This window comes from Pseudogymnoascus verrucosus (assembly GCF_001662655.1).
Source record: "Pseudogymnoascus verrucosus strain UAMH 10579 unplaced genomic scaffold scaffold_28, whole genome shotgun sequence".
NCBI classification, from domain to species: domain Eukaryota; kingdom Fungi; phylum Ascomycota; class Leotiomycetes; order Thelebolales; family Thelebolaceae; genus Pseudogymnoascus; species Pseudogymnoascus verrucosus.
The window spans coordinates 182,224-202,332 of NW_017263679.1; the positions used below are offsets into that span (position 1 = coordinate 182,224).

The window sequence follows — 20,109 nt, forward strand, 5'->3', positions numbered from 1 at the left end:
CTTTGGTTCAAAAATTTACAATCCAGACTCTGCGGGGCAATTGTGGATAATCACATGACCGTTGCCTGGTTACCAGGCAGATAAGGCTATCTTAGCGCCGGAGCCTCTCAAAAATTGTTTCCAGAAAGTTTTCGAGGCTCGTTAAGACCCTTCCACCTTTCCTCTTCCTTCACTCACCTCTACTCTCCCCCGTAACCTCTCAAAGTTCTATTTTTGTGATAGACTTCAATTCTTCAACCACCCACCACCCTACTTCAACTTTCCGTTTCACAAAATGCCTTCCCTTACTCCAGTGCGTATTCCCCATTGTCTCAAGATCAACATTCCAAGACTTTTGGGGTTGATCTTTGGTTTCGGCGAAGAGAGACTGATTTTTACTTCTAGGTTGCCTTCTACGGCCTTGAGGTGCCATGTGGCGATGAGATCATCCCCGCGGTCCCAGACTTCCCAGCAACTGTAAGTTGATATCCAAAAAACAAGCTATGCGCCGTTTGCTTGTACTCTGTTCAAGCCACGCCCATAGCTTCCCTATACCTATGGCCGCAAAACTAACTATCCATTCACAGTTCCGCATTACCATGGCTGCGATTGACCCAAGCGCACCAATTGACCCAGAGGCACCCAAGGGCAGCGTTGCGCGCGCAACTCTCAAGCTGATCCGCGAGCCGATTGGCCCCATGGATGATGAGGATGATTCGGAGGGTGATGACGATGATGAATACATGCGTGCTCTGCTTTCCGGACCGGACTCAGAGGAGGATGAGTCGGAGGAGGATGAGGAGGCTGGACCCAGCGACCCTGCCAAGTCGAAGAAGGCCCGCAAGCAGGCTGCCCTTGAGGAGCTTTTGGCCTCGATTGACAAGGACGATTCCGATGAGGATATGGAGGATGAGCCCAAGAAGGTGAAGGGTAAGGCCAAGGCCGCTGCTGAGGATGATGATGAGGAGAATTCCGATGAGGATGATGAGGAGGATATGGAGATTGAGGAGTTTGTTATCTGCACATTAGACGCAGAGAAGAACTTCCAGCAGGCTATCGACATCACCATTGGAGAGGATGAGCGTGTTTTCTTCAAGGTCACCGGAACCCACTCCATCCACCTTACCGGAAACTACCTCATTGCTGATGAGGATGAGGGACACAACCACCACCACCGTGTCTACGACTCCGAGGATGAGGATGACGAGGATGATGAGGACTACGACCTGTCCCCCGATGAGGATGAGCTCCTTGACGATGATGAGGAGAGCGATGAGTTGGACACTCTTGACGACCCCCGCGTCCTCGAGCTTGAGGACGATGAGGAGGTCCCCGCGCTTGTCACCAAGGCTGACAAGAAAGGAAAGAACAAGCGCGCCGCTGAGGAGCCAGCTGAGACTCTCGATGAGATCATGGAGAAGACCAGCACCAACGGCGAGAAGCTGAGCAAGAAGCAGCAAAAGAAGCTCAAGAACAACAAGGGTGAGGCTATCGCTTCCGAGGCCGCTGCCACCGACAAGGACGCCAAGAAGGTCCAATTCTCAAAGAACCTTGAGCTAGGCCCAACTGGATCCGAGGCCCCAAAGCCTGCTGCCAAGGGAAAGGCCGAGCTCGGCGTCAGGACCGTCAAGGGTGTCAAGGTTGACGACAAGAAGATTGGTTCCGGACCAGCTGCCAAGAAGGGCGACCGTGTCGGCATGCGCTACATCGGAAAGCTCACTGATGGCAAGGTCTTCGATGCCAACAAGAAAGGCAAGCCATTCAGCTTCAAGCTCGGTGCTGGAGAGGTCATCCAGGGCTGGGACTTCGGTATTGCCGGTATGCAGGTTGGTGGTGAGCGTCGTCTCACCGTCCCCGCAAACTTGGCATACGGATCCAAGTCGCTCCCAGGCATCCCGGCCAACAGCACTCTCGTCTTTGACGTCAAGATGTTGGAGATCAAGTAGACGACCGCACTTCAAAAGGCGGCCGTGGACAGTTGATCGACCACACGCCGTTTCAGAGATGATCTCAAGTAATTGGATCTCTTGCCACTAATGTAAAACTCGATAATGGCGCTGGTGCAACGTGTTCCAAGGGCAAATTTTCTTTTTAGTTCCGACACCTAGTCGGTGTGGTGTATTTTGCATCTGTCCCCGACCTGAGCAGTGGTTATGGCCCAGGTCTTTATAGACTTTGTGGATGTGGGGGATATGCTCATGGGATGATGGGGTTTGTGCATAATATGGCGTTTTTATCCAAAAATCATCTTTGCTTTTTTACAGAATTTTGCTCAATTTCCAATACGTAGAGCATCTAAATTGAATTGAAGTTGTCGTTAACTATGGATGGTACCAGATGATGTTGAGGTGCATGAGTTACTGTTGGTTTCGAGCTGCGTATGTGAGGCTGTGTATTCCAAGATGTATGTATGTGTAAGCGACTATTATCAACGCCGACTGCTTTTTTGGTATCCACTGTGGTTGTCTAGCTTGCCCGTGGTGGCAAGTGCCTGGCGTGGTCAAGTTGTCAAGAAGGAAGGCGCATCCGGTGATATGAGCGACAGCAACGTCGACCTCAAGTTTGCGTTCCATGCCTTCGCTTTGAATCAAGATGGGCGCCATTTTATGGCAGATATCTTAACCAAGACATACATTCTTTATTACATCTGTACTCCAGTGTTCATAGCCTATTGCGTTCTCCAGCTCCAGGCATGAAGCGAATTCGCAGCCAGGGCGATAGTCCTGGTGACTTCAAGATTTATGAAGACGAAGCCGAAGAACCTCTAGATCGCCGATCGAATACCCTTATATCCCCCAGCAAGGACAGTACTCCACGACCGTCGAAAATCCGTCGCCATGGTTCGAAAATCCTCTCCGTCCTACGCTCCCTGACAAACAGTGGTAAGAGTCCCACGAGTCCTTCCGTGAACAGCCCTCTTTCAGGCAAGACTTGCCCACCCCCAAGATTTTTCATCTCAATCTGACGAATATAGCCTCGAGTGCGAGCAATCTTGAATCCTCATCTCCTATATCCCCGCAGGTAGGCAATGTGGAACTCGCGAGAGAACTGGTTAAGAAGGTCTCGATGTCATTCAACAATATGCGTCCCTCCGTGCAACCACCCACCGTTGTCATTCGCTCGCCCAAGAGCCGGCCTAGTCTCTCACTTGAAAAAGGGGTGTTGGAGCTTACACCGGAAGTCTCGCCTTCGACAAGTGGAGAGGCAAGCGGAAATAGCGCTGGCAAGCAGTCTGCCCCAGCCAGGACGAATTCTACGGGCATGACGAGTCTAGATTCCAAGTTCTCCGCTGGAAAGATGCTATCGGGGCATTCGTCAAATACCGAAAACAAGAAGGCGGCAGTAACAAAACAACAGGTGGCGGAAGAGACGATTGTTAATAACAGCTTGATGCCTATTTCAGAGGTGGCGCAAGAGGTTATAATTGCCCCGGTTCCTGTTCCAAGTAAGCCTTATTCCAGTTTAATTTTTGATTCGGCTATGTATGCACTGTGGACTTTCAGATTGCAGCTTGATTGCACAATATCTCGGATTACTCTAACATAAAATATAGCCGTCATCACCGTCGAAAAGGCTGCTGCGGCAAAGATATTCTTCGAAACTCATTACAACGGATTACTTGCAAGCGGCCCAAGTCCTCGATCACTACGTCTCAGAGAGTTTGAGGGCGTACTTTACGAGAATTCAGCACATATGACCCACGCTGAAATGGTTGAACATCGCCGGGACTGGCTTCGCAGTGAGACTAACTACCTTCGCGAGATCCGTGTAATGAAGTCCAGGAACCACTTTCGCAAGCAGAAGGGAACGGATCCGATGGTTTCGCAGTATGAAATTGTGAAAGTGCTTGGCAAAGGAAGCTTTGGAGTTGTTCGTCTTGTCCGTGAAAAAGATGATGTCTTCAGCCCGTTCAGCTTCTTCGAGCCCAAGAAAAAAGAAGTTTACGCCATGAAAGTCATTCGGAAATCTGATATGCTACGGAACAGCCAAGAGGGGCATCTTCGTGCCGAGCGGGACTTTCTGGTTGCTTCAGAGGGGTCAAGATGGTGATTTCCCTTCCAGTTTAATAACGTGCACCGATCTAATGGTATACAGGGTTGTACCGCTCATTGCCAGCTTCCAAGATGCGAATAACCTTTACCTCATTATGGATTACATGCCGGGTGGAGACTTTTTGGGGCTCTTGATCCGTGACAACATTCTTTCTGAGGCAGTAACCAAATGGTATATTGCCGAAATGATACTTTGCATCGAAGAGGCTCATACACTCCGGTGGATTCACCGTGATATCAAGCCAGACAACTTCTTGATTTCTGCTTCTGGACACCTGAAAATTTCAGACTTTGGTCTAGCATTCGATGGGCATTGGTCCCATGACCAGTCTTTTTATAATAACCATAGGTACTCTTTGCTCACCAAGCTCGGTATCAACGTCGAAGGGGATTCCATCGATAAAAAGGATAGCCGGACAGTTGCAGTCGCCATGCAGCTTGCTCATGTTGTTATGGGCGGCAAAGATAAACACGAGAAGAAGTCTTCCGGCTCTGACGAGGGGATTCTTAATTGGCGAAATCGGAATGGTAACCGAACACTTGCCCGCAGTGTTGTTGGAACAAGCCAATATATGGCACCCGAAGTAGTCCGGGGTGAGCTTTACGATGCCAGATGTGACTGGTGGAGCGTTGCTGTCATTCTTTACGAGGTGAGGTGAGCTGTTACGTACAACCACACCGAATCTAACACACACACAGTGTCTCTATGGCCACACTCCGTTTCTTGCCGATGAAGGCGGAAGGGCTCAAACAAAACTAAATATTCTTGTAAGCCATTCCTCCGCAGGTTGATGACAGAGACCTAATATGAAACAGAGTCATCGGACCACATTTTCATTCCCAAGCAAACCCGCTGTCAGCAGCCGATGTCAGGATCTGATCAAACGAATGATTCAAGAGAAGGGGGAACGCCTTTGCTCTCGACGATATAAGGCGAGAGACTTGGTTTCGTCAAACAATCGTGACTATGCTGGCCGCTACGTTTACCCTGATGACGCAGAAGATATTAAGTCACACCGTTGGTTTAAAGATATCCTTTGGGACCGTATTCACATTATGACCCCGCCCTTTGTGCCAGCTATCAAATCCATTGATGACACCCACTACTTTGATGAAGAAGAGCCTATTTCCGACTTTAGCACCAGCGTTGACGATGCCGTGAATCTTACTCCACCCACGGACGACGAGCTTGACGCTGCACTTCGATGTTTCAATCGCGAAATTCAAATTTTAGCACGAGGATACGTGGGTAGTGCTTACGACTCCACCAAACTCCGTCGAATCGAGCGAGAAATCGAAGGATTTGTGATGGGCGAGGAGCAGAAAGAGTATCTTCGAGGCTTCGTGCGTGCATATGGTCGAAAAGAGAAGAAGAGGCCCAGGGATAGATTGCTCAGAGACGGAGAGTACAGGCAACGAGTTCTGGAATGTAGAAAGAGAGGCGCTTTCCTGGGATACAGCTGGAGAAGGATTCAGAAGAATAGTCTGAGGGATCTCAGCGAGAAGAAAGGCACTGGTGGCGGAATGGGACGCAACGGATTGGGAGCCGCAAAGGGGAAGGCCAAGGTATGGATGAGAGGAAGATTGAGCGTCAACTAGAGTCAAAAAGAGGGAAAACTTGTCAAGGTTGGCCTCTGGTGAGAGTCTGCGGAAGAGGTCTCAATGAAATTGATAGCAAGCCAGTCGGGTTTTGTGTTTTAGGAAAAGTAGTTATAGAATACGATTACCATTGTCTGAAACCCATAGTCAGGCGGAAATATCGTTGGTAGAGTGGCGTTTGTGGACATCCAATAAATGTCAGCGAAGGCTTCGACGCGACTTAATGCAGTAATATAATGTCAATGATGTGCCCTTGATGTGTCTTACGGCACTGCAGCTGGCCTGAGACATTCTACCCTTAGACTTACAAGCAAGTGAAACAAAATCGCCAACTTTCCAACCACAGAAAGAACAAAATCAAGAGTCTTGATGATAATTGCTTTTGGACGAGAGAAGGACCATTTAGCCTGGGGTTGTGTGACAAATAGACTGTGAATAAAATTACAGCAAACCTACACTCGCCCAAATCACCACCACAATTAAACCCCGGTCTAGCATTATTATCTTCTTCCTAAAATAACTTCAACTGCTAATGTAGGTCTACTATCTCCTACCCTATTTTAGACTGACAACCATATTACAGCACAATGAAACTCAGCCTCGATCGCTCTCCTCCTCCTGTCATAATCGAAGCACCTATCATAAGCCCCCAAGGACCCACTGCGGACAGCCTAGTTGGTGACCTACCGAACGATGCCACGGTTATTGTAGTGGAGCTTGTTATACAGCTGTAGCTGAGACATGCTACAACATTGTGTGATATCTACTGTTAGGCTGACTTGTTTGAGAAAGTGGCGCAGAAGTGCTAGCTACTCTACCATAGAGAGCGCAAAAGGAGAGAACCTTGAAGATCGTTGATTTATAGATGAGCGAAGCACTGTTCAATGAAGGTTTGTATGACATATAGATTGTGTACAAATGCACGACATAAACCCATGCACACACCATCGAACTCTCGTCAACAGACTACACTTGCCCAACTCACAACTCACAATCTCCTTCAACATAATCGCTAAGACCGCTACTACTATTAAACCTCGTCAACTATCACTACGATCTTCCTATAGTGTAGCTAGCTGAAACTAAGACACATTAAACAATATTTACTCTTCGGATACCTGCTTTAGAATAGTGGAACAAGGTGCTGGCTATCGTAGAGAGGGCAAAAAAATTAAACTTAACGGTCATTGATTTGTAATTAACTGAGGCGCTGTTTGAGGATCTGGATTATGTATAAAGGCACTACAGAAGTCTACTAAAAACCATACATCGCCTATACACTCTGCCAAACAACTTTAACAACCAAACCCTGTCAACTATTACCATCCTATTCTTACAACACCCTGACCACTAGCGTAAGCTTTATTGCCAACCATCCTTTATTCTAGTCCAACAATTTAGATCTTAATCATGCAACTCTAACTCGCCTCGCCCATCGCTCTTCTCCCCGTCATTCTCGCAGCACAGCTTCAAAGTCCCCAAGGTCTAGGCAATCTACGCGACAAGGTTGGCTCTGCTTGGGACATTAGTTCCCCCAGTATAGGCGCTGCGGTCATAAGCTTAGCCCCGTTTGACGGTGGGAAGAAATGATATTTTTCCTTGGCGGGCTATTGCATATTATCATCGTCGTAAAATTGCCACAAGTAACCGGATCTTCAATTATATTAGCTGCAAGAATCATCTTTCCCGTCTTCTATCATCATATCCATATCTTCTCCACACGTCATCATATGTATCCCTCCTATCGTAAAAACCCCCGCCACGACCCTCCTCTGCTATCTTCTCCTCCCGCATATACCTCTCCACCTCCCCATCCCTACTAATCTCAACCCAATTTCGTGTATTCCTCCCCCTCTCTTTTTCTTCCTTCCTCACTTCCACTCTCTCTCGTCTTGCCTTCTCCCTCGAATGTCTCTCTTCCCTCTCTTCTCTTTGCTTCTTCTCCTTATACTTGTCCCCAGCAAACAGCAACCCGACACCTCCCAAAGCCATCCCAGCAAGAGTCACAAGTATCTCATCATCCGTATGACCCTTCCCTTTGTGCTGTCCCTTTCCCTTCCCCCTATCCTTCCATTTATCCCCGGCCTTCACTGCCTGCTTTGCCAGAACACCTCCCACGGCTACACCCATCGCACCTCTCGCTACTGGGTCATCCATGAAGCGCTCAGCGATGCCTTCCGAGGAGCTGCTCCTGCTCCGGCTTCCTCTCCTGTCCCTACTCCCGCGCCTATCGTCTCCACGCCTTGACGCCCTTCGCGGCGCACGCTGTGACTGGCTCCTCCTTGTCATGAACCCCGGCCGCTGGGGAGGCGGAGAGGAAACGCGCACATGTCTCGGTTTTGGGGATGAGTCTTCCCTCATACCCGCGTCGCGCTGACGTCTCGATCTCTCTGCGTGGTTATCTCCACCTCTCGTGTCTTCGTGCTTCGATCTGCGGTCGTCGCGCTGGGAGCGGCGGGTATGGGCGTCAGCGGAGTGGTAGGGCGAGTCCGAATCTGAGTCTGGGGATCGAAAGCGGCGGTGGGGGTTATGTTCGGTATTTGTCCCGGTTTGGGTGTGTAGTTTTTCGGTGATGTAGGGGATGTCTTTCCCCATGGGTGAGATGAGTTTGTCGGGGAGCTTGTCGAAGTGTTTGTCGATTAGTTTGTCTGAGGCCGAGAGACCGAATCCGATGAGTTCAGCCATGCGTGGGTAGTTCTCTGGGCTGGCTTGAGTTGATGATGGAGTACGTGAGGTGGGTACAGTGGAGAGTAGGTCTGAGTGAGTGATATGTGCGGACTTTTGGTGTTTGTTTATAGAAATGAAAGTGAAATTGGATCTTCAGTGATATATGAACTAAGCAACTCTTGCATACTGCTGAGACGCTATATTCATGATGGCATAATTGCCACACAAGTGCCTTGTTCTAGATGCCATCATTGTGCATCCCTACCTACCCCCAGTTGGTCATTGAATCAAGTCAAAATGCCGATCTTCGCAGTAGACCCTCGACAAAAACAGCCAGACTGGTCCATGAACGTGTATTAAGTAAGTAGGGGACAGTGCTAAGCATTTATCCAATCGTGATGAAGCATTCTCACTTCTCGTTGGGGACCTTGGCGGGAAGCGGGAATGCCCCACCAATAAATGCCGCGGGGTACTTGGACCCTGGCACTATGACGACATACCCTCTAAATCAAGTAACAAAACATATTTGTTCCAATGTAAAAGGTTTAAATAAGTGCCACGATATCGTGCATGGTATCGTATTTCGTATTTGTCTCTAGTTAAAATAAATCCCGCAGTATAAGTCGTCATGGCAATGAACTATTTATATTTTGTCGATGCGACAAATGGTTGAACACTCTCACTCTACGAGTGTGTTTTCGGATGGGTGTGTATGGAGGTGGATGAGAGAAAAAAGTGGGAATTGGAAATCAAGAACCCGAGCCGTACCGCGTCGGCTAGCAGTCATCGGCACACCATGCGTCTTGTCCCGATCCGTGATTGGGAGTGCGGCTGATATGTCTTGGATGCGTTGATGGGGCCGGCACCGAAGCCGAGATGAGGTGTAAAAAATGCACGGAATAGACTCGGGGAAGAGCCGGGCCAACGACACGCCACCCTTTCTTGCCCATGCTTATGAATTAGATACGTGTGTAAATGTTGTAGGCGGTGAATGTGTCTTGGATGGACGGGCGAACAGTCTCTGGAGCCTAGATTAGAAAACCGCCCGGAAAAGTTCCCGGCGGCAGCCAAGCTGACAGCACGCCACTCCTTCCAGCCGTTCACTAGTAACTCCTCTTCCATGGCTACTCGCATAAGTAAATGTTTCACCTAGTAAATTCGTCGATTTGGTTGGTAACCGGCGCTCCGGAATTACGAGGCTGAGAGGCCGGCTTCTCCATCCTACTTCCCCGGTAGATCTGTGCATATAAAATCTGCAAACCTGCGAGGATCACACATTGTGGTGCCGCCTTGCATGAGACTTTTTTGCCTCCTCATCATCAGTCAGCCTCTTAAGATCGTCCAGGGGAGCGGACCAAATTGACTTCCCCGCCCCAGCGGTCAGCCTTTTTAAATCGTGCAGGGGTAGGGGAGACCAAATCTGCTCCCCACCCTAGGGCCATTGTTGCCAAAATGTGCAGAGGCAATTTTATTTTTCACCTTCCCTAGACTCATCGTTCCCAAAATGTTCGCGACGGGTGAAGGACGTGGCCACCCCAACTACGAATTTGTGGACACTTCCGCAACGTCCCATCCTTAATAGCTGCGTGTTATGATATTCCCCGTTTAAATGGACGAGTCAGTTTCAATTTCGAGTTGTGGATGCGTGTAACGTGTTTGAGGCGGGAAACGGGCAGCGCGTACACCAGCTCTTGCACACCCATGCAGGACAGGTAGGATAGGGATACTTTCTTGACACTGGACTGCATATGCATATGGTGCGTGTCGTGTTTTTTATGTTTTGTTTTACCAGGGCTGTAGTGTAGGAAAGTAAGATTTGTCCTGGAGGTCTTTGGCAGATCTGTTGCCCAGCCTTAGATCTACTACGTACTCGAGCAGTGTTGCGGGGCAGAGGGGTCGAGACTGAGGGCCTTGCCTATATTTTGTGGGCTGAGTGGGCCAATGGGGTTTAACTACGCGGCTCCTACGCGGCTCCAGCGCATACTCTGGTGCTGGCGCTGTTGTTATTGACACCATAATCTGCGACGGGAATAAAATCTCTGCACGTCACCTTCGCAGGTTCAATCTCCTGAGATGACACCGCCCCCTTTTTGAATTATCTCGCTTTCCAGGCGTGGTGGTGAGACAGATCGTGTGTCGGATGGTACACAACTGCCATGCACGCGGTTATTAGCCGCCCCCACGAGCCAGTGAAGAACTTGTCGTGCGCCAACCCAGCAGCTGGGATTCCTGCTCGGCGGACTGCATGGAGGTTCGTGAGATGAGCGAGTCGTTGTTGCTTCATTGTCATCTGCGGGGCTCCACATCGCTAAAATGCGCTGGCATACCACTGTGGCGGGATGCTACATCGCGAATGCCGCACTAAGTGCGGTCTGATCCGTCACTTTAGCACCACCTCGCCGAACAGGCTAGTCCCAATCCGCGGTATCACTTTCTAAGCGACCTCAGCTCCATCACTGTCGATAGCTTTTTGCCACCCTGATGGCCACATACAAACCCGCAGACTCCGGAAATGAGGATACGACTTTTGGATCTCTCACCGAGAGTGATGTGGGGCAATTAAGATGGCAAAAAACCAATAATGGTGGCCCAAAACGCACATCGCCTGTTTCGGTTGCGGCTCGATGACCGCCCTACGGTCACTGCTCAGAGCAGCCCCCCAAACGCACGGTCATGCCAGGCTCCCATTGACTCAGGGCTAGGGCTACCACAAGCAAGGTTACTGAAGACACTGCCGGTTTTGGGGAGGCTGCAGCATACCCGTTTGTTCTGTGATACTTTTGAAAACGCCATATTCGCCCCATCTAGTCCTACAGCGCGTACCGGGCCATTGGGAACAAGGAATATTTATCTACGGGAGCATCGAAATATGGTGTGACATACAGTCTTCAAACGAATGATTCCTGTGGAAAGGATTCTGGGGAGCCGTGGTGACCCTGATGTTTTGTGTCATTTCGTAGTTGTGCCTCACATCATTCATTATCCGTTATATATCATTGCAATTATTTTATTTATGGAATATTAACTTCTATCTGAGGCATAAAAAGCCTCCCCCAAAATATTAAAGATATTGTTGGCGTTGTGCTGTTGGCGTTGTGCTCGCTTCATCCATATTTATATCGGATTGGGCTGGACAGTATCTCGCCACACACATTCCCGAGAATCGAAAAGATCCAAAGTCGAACTTGTGCTGCTAAGCAGCGTCATATAGAATTGAATTTATGCCGGCAACGCTGTGCTGACATTTCACGATTGTTCGACTTCAGAAACAAGTTGATTGTTCGATGTGTCGTTCTCTGCCTACCCTCTATGCGATATGTCAGCGTTATCTTCAGTGCAGTGGTTATTCTGCCCCTCACCTCGTCTGTGTTGTCGAGCACATCATTTCTTATCTCTGCGAGGCTTCTTATTCCGGAGAGTAGTGTAGGGTTGGTCTGGCGAAGAAAGCCACTTCTGTAGCTCGGCTTCGCGCATTTCCAACTGTTCGTCCTTGGTCGTTTTGGTGTTGGCTACCATGATTCCGTAGGCCGTTATGCTGATATATGGTTCCGCACTAGCCAAGCAGACGTTAGTTGCTATGAATCTGACATTATTAGAGATTCAACGAATCTTGTTTTGTATGATAGGACACTTGTGAAGGGTAGGATAGATGAGCAGAGCGAGGTGTTACCTGATATATTGCGAGTCGCCTCCATGCACTGCACCCGTCGTCGTCGCGGAAGACATTGTAGCTTGCGAGAAACACAACTTCTATTGTGCAAATGTCTGTCGACTAACGAAGTCTCCCACCGAAATGTGTTTGAGTTGACTAGTCCATGATCAAGAGACGGGGGGAAAGAGGGACTTTATATCCGCCCCATACTGTCGACGTTTTTTCTCTCTTTCATCTCAACCTTCTGAAATCTTATCTAAGAGATACTCTCCTGGGTATTGCCCACTATTTCCACTCTCAAGCCAATAATGTCAAAGTAAATTAGCGCCGATGATGAGTCGGTTGAAAGCCTCATCCGAATTCGAGCCCGTATCGTCACAAATTATGAGACGGTGTGCTCCAATGTGCTCCAACTATCGACACGGCGTACTCGTAACTTACGGGTCAGCGCGTTATCGACGTGTAATCACTGCCAATGATTTTGTTCAAGGAGTATGGCCGAGTAAGACCAGCACGGTTACTTGCTTGATTAACCCTTGTCTCGATTGTGGTTTTCATAGAGCGTCCAGCCTTGGCATGAACCTGTCGAATGAACCTGCCGAATGAAACCATCGAATGAACCCCTCGAGTGGAGTCCATCAAATATACTTCGTGATGCGAACCCCGCGGCAACATTAGGAAGGGTGGAGCTCTATGTGGGCATATCTTATAAGAGTAACTCGGGCGGGGTGGCCAAAGTTATACCGCCTTTTGCGATTTAACAATCTGGTATCCTATTCTCGCATGACAGTACACGCTGTCACTCGTCGCGTGAATACCGACATGTAACGAGCAAAACGATAGAAGGTCTTACGCGCTTCAATGCGCAGCCTCACTTGTATCTGGACATGGTTGTATACCCTTGAAGAAAATCGGTTCCTTGGCCTGCGAAATTTTGACGGGAACTCGTCTTACCCCTCATTGTAATATCCGGTAAGTGGGGACTATAACTAGGTCAGCTTGTACGCGGGGCGCATCGGTGAGTATGAGGGGTATTAGATGTCTCAGGCCACCGATGTGGAATATAAGAAGCACAAAACGATCGATAGTTGTATATCAGTACATAGCGCTTGTTTCCACGTTCTACTCACATGAATGACAACGTTGGCTGCATATGCAGTAGTATAGGGGACTTAAGGATTCCACGAGAAAGACGAGTTAAAGGAGACTGACTACCTCTCCGGGGAGGGCGGTTAGGAACCCGGGATGATTGTATTCATTGATACTGAGATTTTGCTAGGGCGGATATCCGAGCTACATGCTTCATCTGTCGTGCCTCCATCAAAAGGGCATGGCATTTCAGAACTCAATTGCGTCAATGTGCGTCTCCACTTCCCATCGTCTTTTATCCCAGAGAAATATTCTCCTCTGCATAATAGCAAAGCTCCACATATCATGGATAAAGTAGTGGCCATCTCTTTCGGCTACTATAAATACATAGAGATAATAGCTAAATTTCATATGTATCTAATTTTAAGGCGTATCGGTATTCACAGCACCAAACATTGGTATCGACGCTACCGAAGGTTTGAATTTTGCATAATACGTGAGAAACCATATGCAATTATGCAGCATGTGGTATCAAATGATGCACAAAAATATTTCTTCTGTGTTATTCTACGCCTTCCGTGGGCACGGGCGCCAGAGGGGCGACCGGTGTAGGCGTGGTTCTAGGCGGCAGCAAATCATTACAGGTTATAGTTATATTTAGTAAAGTACCTAAACAGCTTGTCTTTGTGAGGTATTTCTCTTGTCTGTTCATATGTAGACTACATGGTTAATGGCACTTATAGGCTTGACTTAGTAGGGAGACCTTCACTTTACTGTGATTTAAGATCATTGTAAGACACTACTGCTACTTAGAATGTACCTCTCAAGTCGTAGATTATTAAATAAGCCTGTGCAACGAGAAGTAATTGAGTGGACTAATTGCTGTGTCTGTAAATCTTTTTCATGCCTATTACAGAAAATTTCCGTGCCCCTTTCTTTTCTCTTGGGGTACGGCGGTTAGTTTTCTCACTTCGCGTCTGCAACCCGGTGGGATTTAATATCAACTCAGCACCACCACAACTAAAAAAATCCATATTCAGCGACATACATTTAGCTCTGGCCTTTGGCCCCCTTTCTTTTCTCCTTATTCTTTAGCTAGCTATTTATTGCATGGGGTAAACTGTTGAGTGAACAAGCGGTGAAAGCAAAACAATATATACAGAAGACGAATTTGGTTGCCTCATCCCCCATTGAAAAAAAAAAACATACTGAACTTTTGCTATGGCTAAGGTGAGTCACCTGCCCCACCAGCGTCGCCTTTGAGGTTGCATGACAACCGGCCGAAGGTCGCAGATTGGTGGCCTTCACGTCCGCGTCGACGAAGGCTCCAATGCAGACTTCCTCTACTCCCAACGAAAAAATGTTGAGAAAAGGCGTAGGCTTTAGCGATTGTAGATACTCGTGGGTGGCCTAGGAAATGTCCGGCTTAGGGTAATCCTAGAGAAGTCGGGTGTTAGGAAATGTCACCGTTCTCTATGTTAACATCACATTGTTGGCTATCACACCGAAGGCCCATGGGTTATCACACTGTTAGCCTATCCGGCCACTTTACTATGATTAGCTCCGTGCTTCGCTCTTTCCTGTGTTCCCTCCATCATTACTGCCATCGCTTCTTCCCTCGCTCCTTCTTCGCTTCTTACTTCGCTTCAGCCCCCGCCCCTTCCCTCCCTCCTTCCTTCCCTCCTGCCACCGCACTATCCTCCGCATTTGGTCGCTTCTGTAACAGTATGCACTTCAGCACGATTTCGCGATAACTTTACGAAAACTGTGCATCTATCGTTTGTCCTTGCCCTTCAGGTTCCACTTCTTTGGTACCCTGGCAAGCCAATATACGAAGAAGGCGAAGCTGACGTTGAACAGAATGAACACCCACAAGATGCCGAAATTGCGCCAACTTTGGTCGTAGTGCATATCGAGCAGAGCAAGATACTGGTTGGTGTTGCCGAAAGGGCAAAACTCGCAATGAGCAGAACCTTCAGTGCTAGGCTGGAGGTAACCGCCCAAGGTTTTGAGGTACGGAGCAAGGTAGACGGAGCAGTTCTGTCCCGGAATGGCGTCGAATCGCAGCAGTTCGTTTGTTGCACACACGAGATCCGTGTCTGCGACCGCCGTCGTGAGCATGCCGGCTACCAAGTAGGTTAACGGCGATAGTCGGTACAAGAAAACCCAGAATCCTGGTAACTGGTCCTTCGTGGCTAGAACACCACAAAATACAAGTGCGAGCGAGAACAGGACATTGGTCAACGCGCCTCCGACCTCCGCCGAGCCAACGCCAGCAATTGTAGCGCTACCGAAAGTAGACGCATAAATCATGAATTGGAGGACGAAGAGGAACATTTGGAACCCTCGTATGGTGACCGAGTCAGTTGCTTCGGCATTACGATAAAGCCCCATCGGATAATACCAGCAGAAGAAGATGACTACTGCCATAGGCAGCGACCATATAAGTTCTACCAGTATGTTGGCAAGCATGAACGACTGCCAGGAATAAGACTTCGAAGGCCGTTCTCTCGCCTCGTACAGATCACGTTGTGTGACAAAACGAGGATGCGTTTGCTCTACGAGATTGGGCAGAATGCTGCCAACTTCAAGCAAGTCAGCGCTGATACTGCTCAGGAAATTCGGGTAACAGGAACTTACGCAAGAAAATGCCAAACATCTGGTTTTGTAACCCAGTCTGGCTGTTAGTCGCTTTGAAGAATGAGAAGCCAATGAACAATGAAGAGAACAGACACAACGCAAGCTTGCTGTAAACATAGCCGGGATCTCGCCAAGTTTGCTGGAAAATGCGTTTTGTTACTTCACAGGATTGTATAAAGAATGGCTGTGCAAACTCCTCGAATGCCTGTTTGGCGTCGGTGGTTATTTCTGAACTCGAATCATCGATATCCCGTTGACACTGCAACGTCCCCAGCTCGCTTTTGACGTCTTGGTATTCCTTGCTTGCACGCCATACGTGCGGCCAGTCGATGGTGGTTGAAGAACCTGGAGCCGCGCCAATAACTTCCAACATCCATTCCGCTGGATTCTGTGTTACACCACAAGGTGCTGCGCCGTTTTGCTCGAAGTAGCCAGTGAGTATTGAGGCATTGTTGCCGATGGGACCAAAGTATACGGGGTTTCCGCCCTTTGCGAGGAACAAGAGGCGGTCGAAACGCTGAAATAATATCGCAGAGGGTTGATGGATGGTACACAAGATCGCCTGACCATTCCTGGTCAACTTATCTAAGAGATCACAGATCGACCAGGACGTTTGGGAATCTAGGCCAGACGTTGGCTCATCGAGGAAAAGGAGAAGCTGTGGCCTTGCAGCAAGCTCTACGCCAATCGTGACGCGCTTCCGTTGTTCGACATTGAGACCTTCTCCGGGGACACCTACAACAGCATCTGCAAATGGCTGCATGTCAAGAAGTTCAATCACCTCATCCACATATGCCAGTCGATCCGCTCGTTTGATGTAGGCAGGCTGGCGGAGTAAGGCAGAGAAGGTGAGTGCTTCACGGACAGTCGACGTCTGTAGGTGCAGATCTTGCTGCTGGACGTATCCAGTTTTGCGTTGAAAGCTTGCATCTTTGGCGAGATCATTAACAAGCATATCGCCTCCGATTACTCCAACAGTTTTTCGTGAGGCAAGCACATCGAGTAGTGTAGTTTTGCCAGCGCCGGATTCGCCCATCAGAGCCGTAAGTGTTCCAGGCTTTACCCAGCCGTCTATCATGTTCAATAACCTACGACTTCCTCCTTTGGCCTTGATGTCATAGGTTATGTCGGACCAATGAAAGGTTGCAGTCTGTTTCTGAAGATGCAACTGTTCCCTGGGGGTGAGTTGATCCATGATGGCTTGCATTGGGATGCCAGATTCGCCCCTTTCAGTGTCGCTGCGTTGCTGCATACCGATCTCTCGTTCGAGTTTCCGGCGTTGGAACAGGAGCACTTCTCCTTGACTCTTCTTTGCTCGCACAGTCTCTGCGGACCAGACGTAGGTGATGAGGAAGAACACGAGGAAAGCGGCCATAATGCTGACGTTTCGCCACTTGTGGGAGTTATGGTAGCCAAAAGCGCTGGCGAGATAAACATCCCCATCAACCGTAGCCTGCCCAACAACAGAACCAATAGCAGAGCAGGCCCTATTAACCGCGGGCACATCGTCATAGAGGCCGCCAAATGGAACATAGGTGCTGCAAGTGAAGTTGCGGTTATGAAATTCGTTGGCCATGATAGCTTCAAAGCCGTAAGCCACAGGGTTGATAAAATTAATCCACCTTGCCCAGCCGACCATATATGTGGTCGGGATTACGAATCCAGCGTAGATAACAAGAGCAGTAATTATAAGTGCCGCAGGCGCCAGAGCCTGCTCCAACGTACGAGTCACGGAAGCGATCGTCCTAAACATCATTGACATAACAAGCGTGACAATAAACGAGACAAGAAGAAAGAAGAAAAGGGAGCCTGGTTCGCGCCTAAGGTTAGCCATGAAGTAAAGAACGAGGTTAAAGCAGATTGAGTTAATGATTTTATAAGGAAGATCCGTAATCATGCTTGCAAACGCCTCGGCTGATGGGTGATACAGTGCATATCTATCATGCTTTTCGACGATGGGCCGTTGGGCGTAGAGAACGATGATCTAATAATAAATCTTAGCGAAAGACCGCTCAATACGCCTTGAAGTCCACCTACCTCGAGCGCTGAGGCAAAAGCGTTTAGCAAAACGGCAAAGAACAGTAGAGCACCGCGCTGAAAGAAGCTCCCGGTAGTAGGCTGGAGATTATAAAACACAGATGAGACTACTAAGGCCATCAGAATATTGAAGAAAGCTGCCACGAGCGTTATGGACGGATCAGCCCTCAGCCTGGTGAAGCCGCGCCACAAGCATAAGCTGATCTGCTCGAGGTAGGCTAGGGTGAATGGTGACTTCCTTCGTTGACTACTTGCTTGCTGAGCCTTGCGGGACGCAGCAAACTCGTCGAGATGTTTGCCACCTATGGCAAATCGTTTTTCGTGTGCGTCAAGATCTTGCTTCAGTTGGTAATAATTGGAGCTGTTGTACCACCGGTCTGCAAAGTTATCTGGGGTTTGTGGAACGACATGTTCGTAACCTGCGCGAACTAAACGCTCTTGTGGGTTGGTCATGGATGTCAGAAAGTCGGCGTCTGTTTGGCGAGCGGGACAGTCAAAGCCCATATCAAGGAAGTATTGCTTAGCCTCGGTGGTCTTTCCGAAGAAAATTTGACGTCCTTCATACAAGAGCAAGACTTTGTCAAATAAGTCGTAGGTGGTTTGGGAAGCCTGATAGATAGAAACACAGGCCGTGGCGCCTAAGAGTTCTGTATTCATTCTAAGAGTCTTGGCGAATTCAATAGCATTTGCTGCATCGAGACCACGTGTGGAATTATCCCTGATCAATCGTAAGCTTTGTGGAGAGGGACAGCAATACGGCTGAACTTGTAGGCACTGTGCAAGTAAAATCGATGTAGTCTGGCAACTTGGCGACAAAACAGTGACAAAGGAAATTCAAGATGGGCAAGATTTGAAAAGGTTGGAAAGAATAGAGTTCAATACTGAGTCTGAGGAAGACTTACCAGCATTGTAGAGGAGCCTGCAACAGAATCGCCTCCGCAATGGTAACGCGCTTGCGTTCGCCGCCAGATACACCGCGAACAAAGTCATTTCCGACGTTGGTATCCATAGTATGTAGGATTCCAAAGGTGGCCATGACAACATCGCGCATGTGTTTGGCATAGACATCTTTTGAAACGCCACCTGGGATTTCACGGGGAGCACGCGCTCTAGCAGCAAAATAGAGCGTCTGCCCGACTGTAAGCTTTGGGAAGTGGACGTCATTTTCAGCTGTGTATATGGCCTCGCCCCTGAACTCGTTTTGCATCTGCTTTGCACTAATGCCTGTACAAATCGCGAGTTAGCTGACTTGGCAATTAAAAATGCCGGATGAGTTCACCTTGATAGTTTAAGTGTGACCTCTCATCAACGGTGAAGCCGTGAGTTTCGCCAGATATGGCTTTGAGAAATGTCGTACAGCCAGAACCGGGAGGACCCAGTACAACAAGCATCTCTCCGGCTTCTACTATCCCATCGAGACCTCTAAGAATCTCGATTTTTCTCTTTCCAGTTCCAAGATGCTTACGTACTAGACCGAGAGCTCCTAGCCAGACATTACCTACAGTTTGCTGATAGCCTGTAGGCACTCCAAAGCCGTAGGCATTGAGATCACGGAAGGCGACGCCAAGAGTCCTCTCTGCGTACTTTCCAGGATGTTTTGACCGAAGGGCAAGAACTGCTTTGGTCCAGGCTCTGGCTTCGAAAGCCGAGCCGTTTGGGTCGAGTGCGCTATTCTGTGGTGGTTGGAAAAGGTTGACATCTACAGTAAGACCAGTATTAGACGAACAACGCGGCATGTTCTTTGCAAGTTGCTGAACGTTATAATCGGGTTGAGTCTGTTGTTCTGCACCAGTTTTTCTGGACTCGTCTTCGATCAACTCGATAGAAGACCTTTGACTGCTGTATGGCCACCTTCCATCGCTTTGAGCAGGCACACTCGCGGTCCGTTGCGAAGCATCGCCGAATACCGATGTCGCCGGAGAAATCATGTTGGCGTCAAACCTGCGGACTCTACTGAGCAGGAGAAGGCCAACGCACGCAGACGTTCAAACGGACGAGCGAAGCTGCTAGATAGCAAGTCATGAGATGCAGCAAAGAATCAGACGGATGCATGGTAGACGTCACTCAGCTCAAGCAATATTAACAAGGTCACGTTTTTAGCACTACTCATTTGAATGCATGTGCTCACATGCTTCTGGGATTTGGGGGGGAGTGGGTAAACCTGTTATCGTAGCCATACTGCAACCTGCAGGCACGAGAATGCCGACCGGGAGCTAGATCTAGTGCGGTGCACCATCAGCGTCACCGCGTCCTCCTGTCTGTCCATGTGCATTAGCACCGGTTCAGGGGTAAATTATTCCTGATGATCCCGACTAGAGTGCCTGATGATCCCGACGCTAGTCTTACATCATAATTCAAACTTTACCGTGGTATGTGGAACATTGGCCTCGGGAT

General features: G+C 48.8%; 5 protein-coding genes across 5 annotated transcripts; 2 read left to right on the forward strand and 3 right to left on the reverse strand.

Moving 5' to 3' along the window:
* Positions 1–155: 155 nt before the first annotated feature.
* Positions 156–2,302, forward strand: FPR4 (peptidylprolyl isomerase fpr4). Its single transcript, XM_018275921.2, has 3 exons — positions 156–292; positions 385–456; positions 567–2,302. Exons 1-3 carry the CDS (start codon positions 275–277, stop codon positions 1,923–1,925), a joined length of 1,449 nt encoding a protein of 482 aa, XP_018129456.1. The 5' UTR covers positions 156–274; the 3' UTR covers positions 1,926–2,302.
* On the forward strand, positions 2,303–5,767 carry VE01_06476 (uncharacterized protein). Its single transcript, XM_059463802.1, has 6 exons — positions 2,303–2,903; positions 2,954–3,424; positions 3,533–4,025; positions 4,075–4,681; positions 4,731–4,799; positions 4,848–5,767. Exons 1-6 carry the CDS (start codon positions 2,672–2,674, stop codon positions 5,628–5,630), a joined length of 2,655 nt encoding a protein of 884 aa, XP_059319622.1. The 5' UTR covers positions 2,303–2,671; the 3' UTR covers positions 5,631–5,767.
* A 1,511-nt stretch (positions 5,768–7,278) lies between these two features.
* Positions 7,279–8,701, reverse strand: VE01_06477 (uncharacterized protein). Its single transcript, XM_018275923.2, has one exon. It carries the CDS (start codon positions 8,313–8,315, stop codon positions 7,308–7,310), a length of 1,008 nt encoding a protein of 335 aa, XP_018129454.1. The 5' UTR covers positions 8,316–8,701; the 3' UTR covers positions 7,279–7,307.
* A 2,621-nt stretch (positions 8,702–11,322) lies between these two features.
* On the reverse strand, positions 11,323–12,507 carry VE01_06478 (uncharacterized protein). The gene is made up of 3 exons (XM_018275924.2): positions 11,968–12,507; positions 11,657–11,850; positions 11,323–11,604 (listed from the first exon to the last, which is right to left on the reverse strand). Exons 1-2 carry the CDS (start codon positions 12,021–12,023, stop codon positions 11,679–11,681), a joined length of 228 nt encoding a protein of 75 aa, XP_018129457.1. The 5' UTR covers positions 12,024–12,507; the 3' UTR covers positions 11,323–11,604; positions 11,657–11,678.
* A 2,211-nt stretch (positions 12,508–14,718) lies between these two features.
* On the reverse strand, positions 14,719–19,643 carry VE01_06479 (uncharacterized protein; the record flags this gene model as incomplete). Its single annotated transcript, XM_018275925.2, has 5 exons — positions 14,719–15,623; positions 15,679–17,662; positions 17,716–18,433; positions 18,618–18,939; positions 18,995–19,643. The coding sequence occupies 5 exons, from the start codon at positions 19,641–19,643 to the stop codon at positions 14,812–14,814; spliced, it is 4,485 nt and encodes a 1,494-aa protein (XP_018129458.1). The 3' UTR covers positions 14,719–14,811.
* Positions 19,644–20,109: the final 466 nt, after the last annotated feature.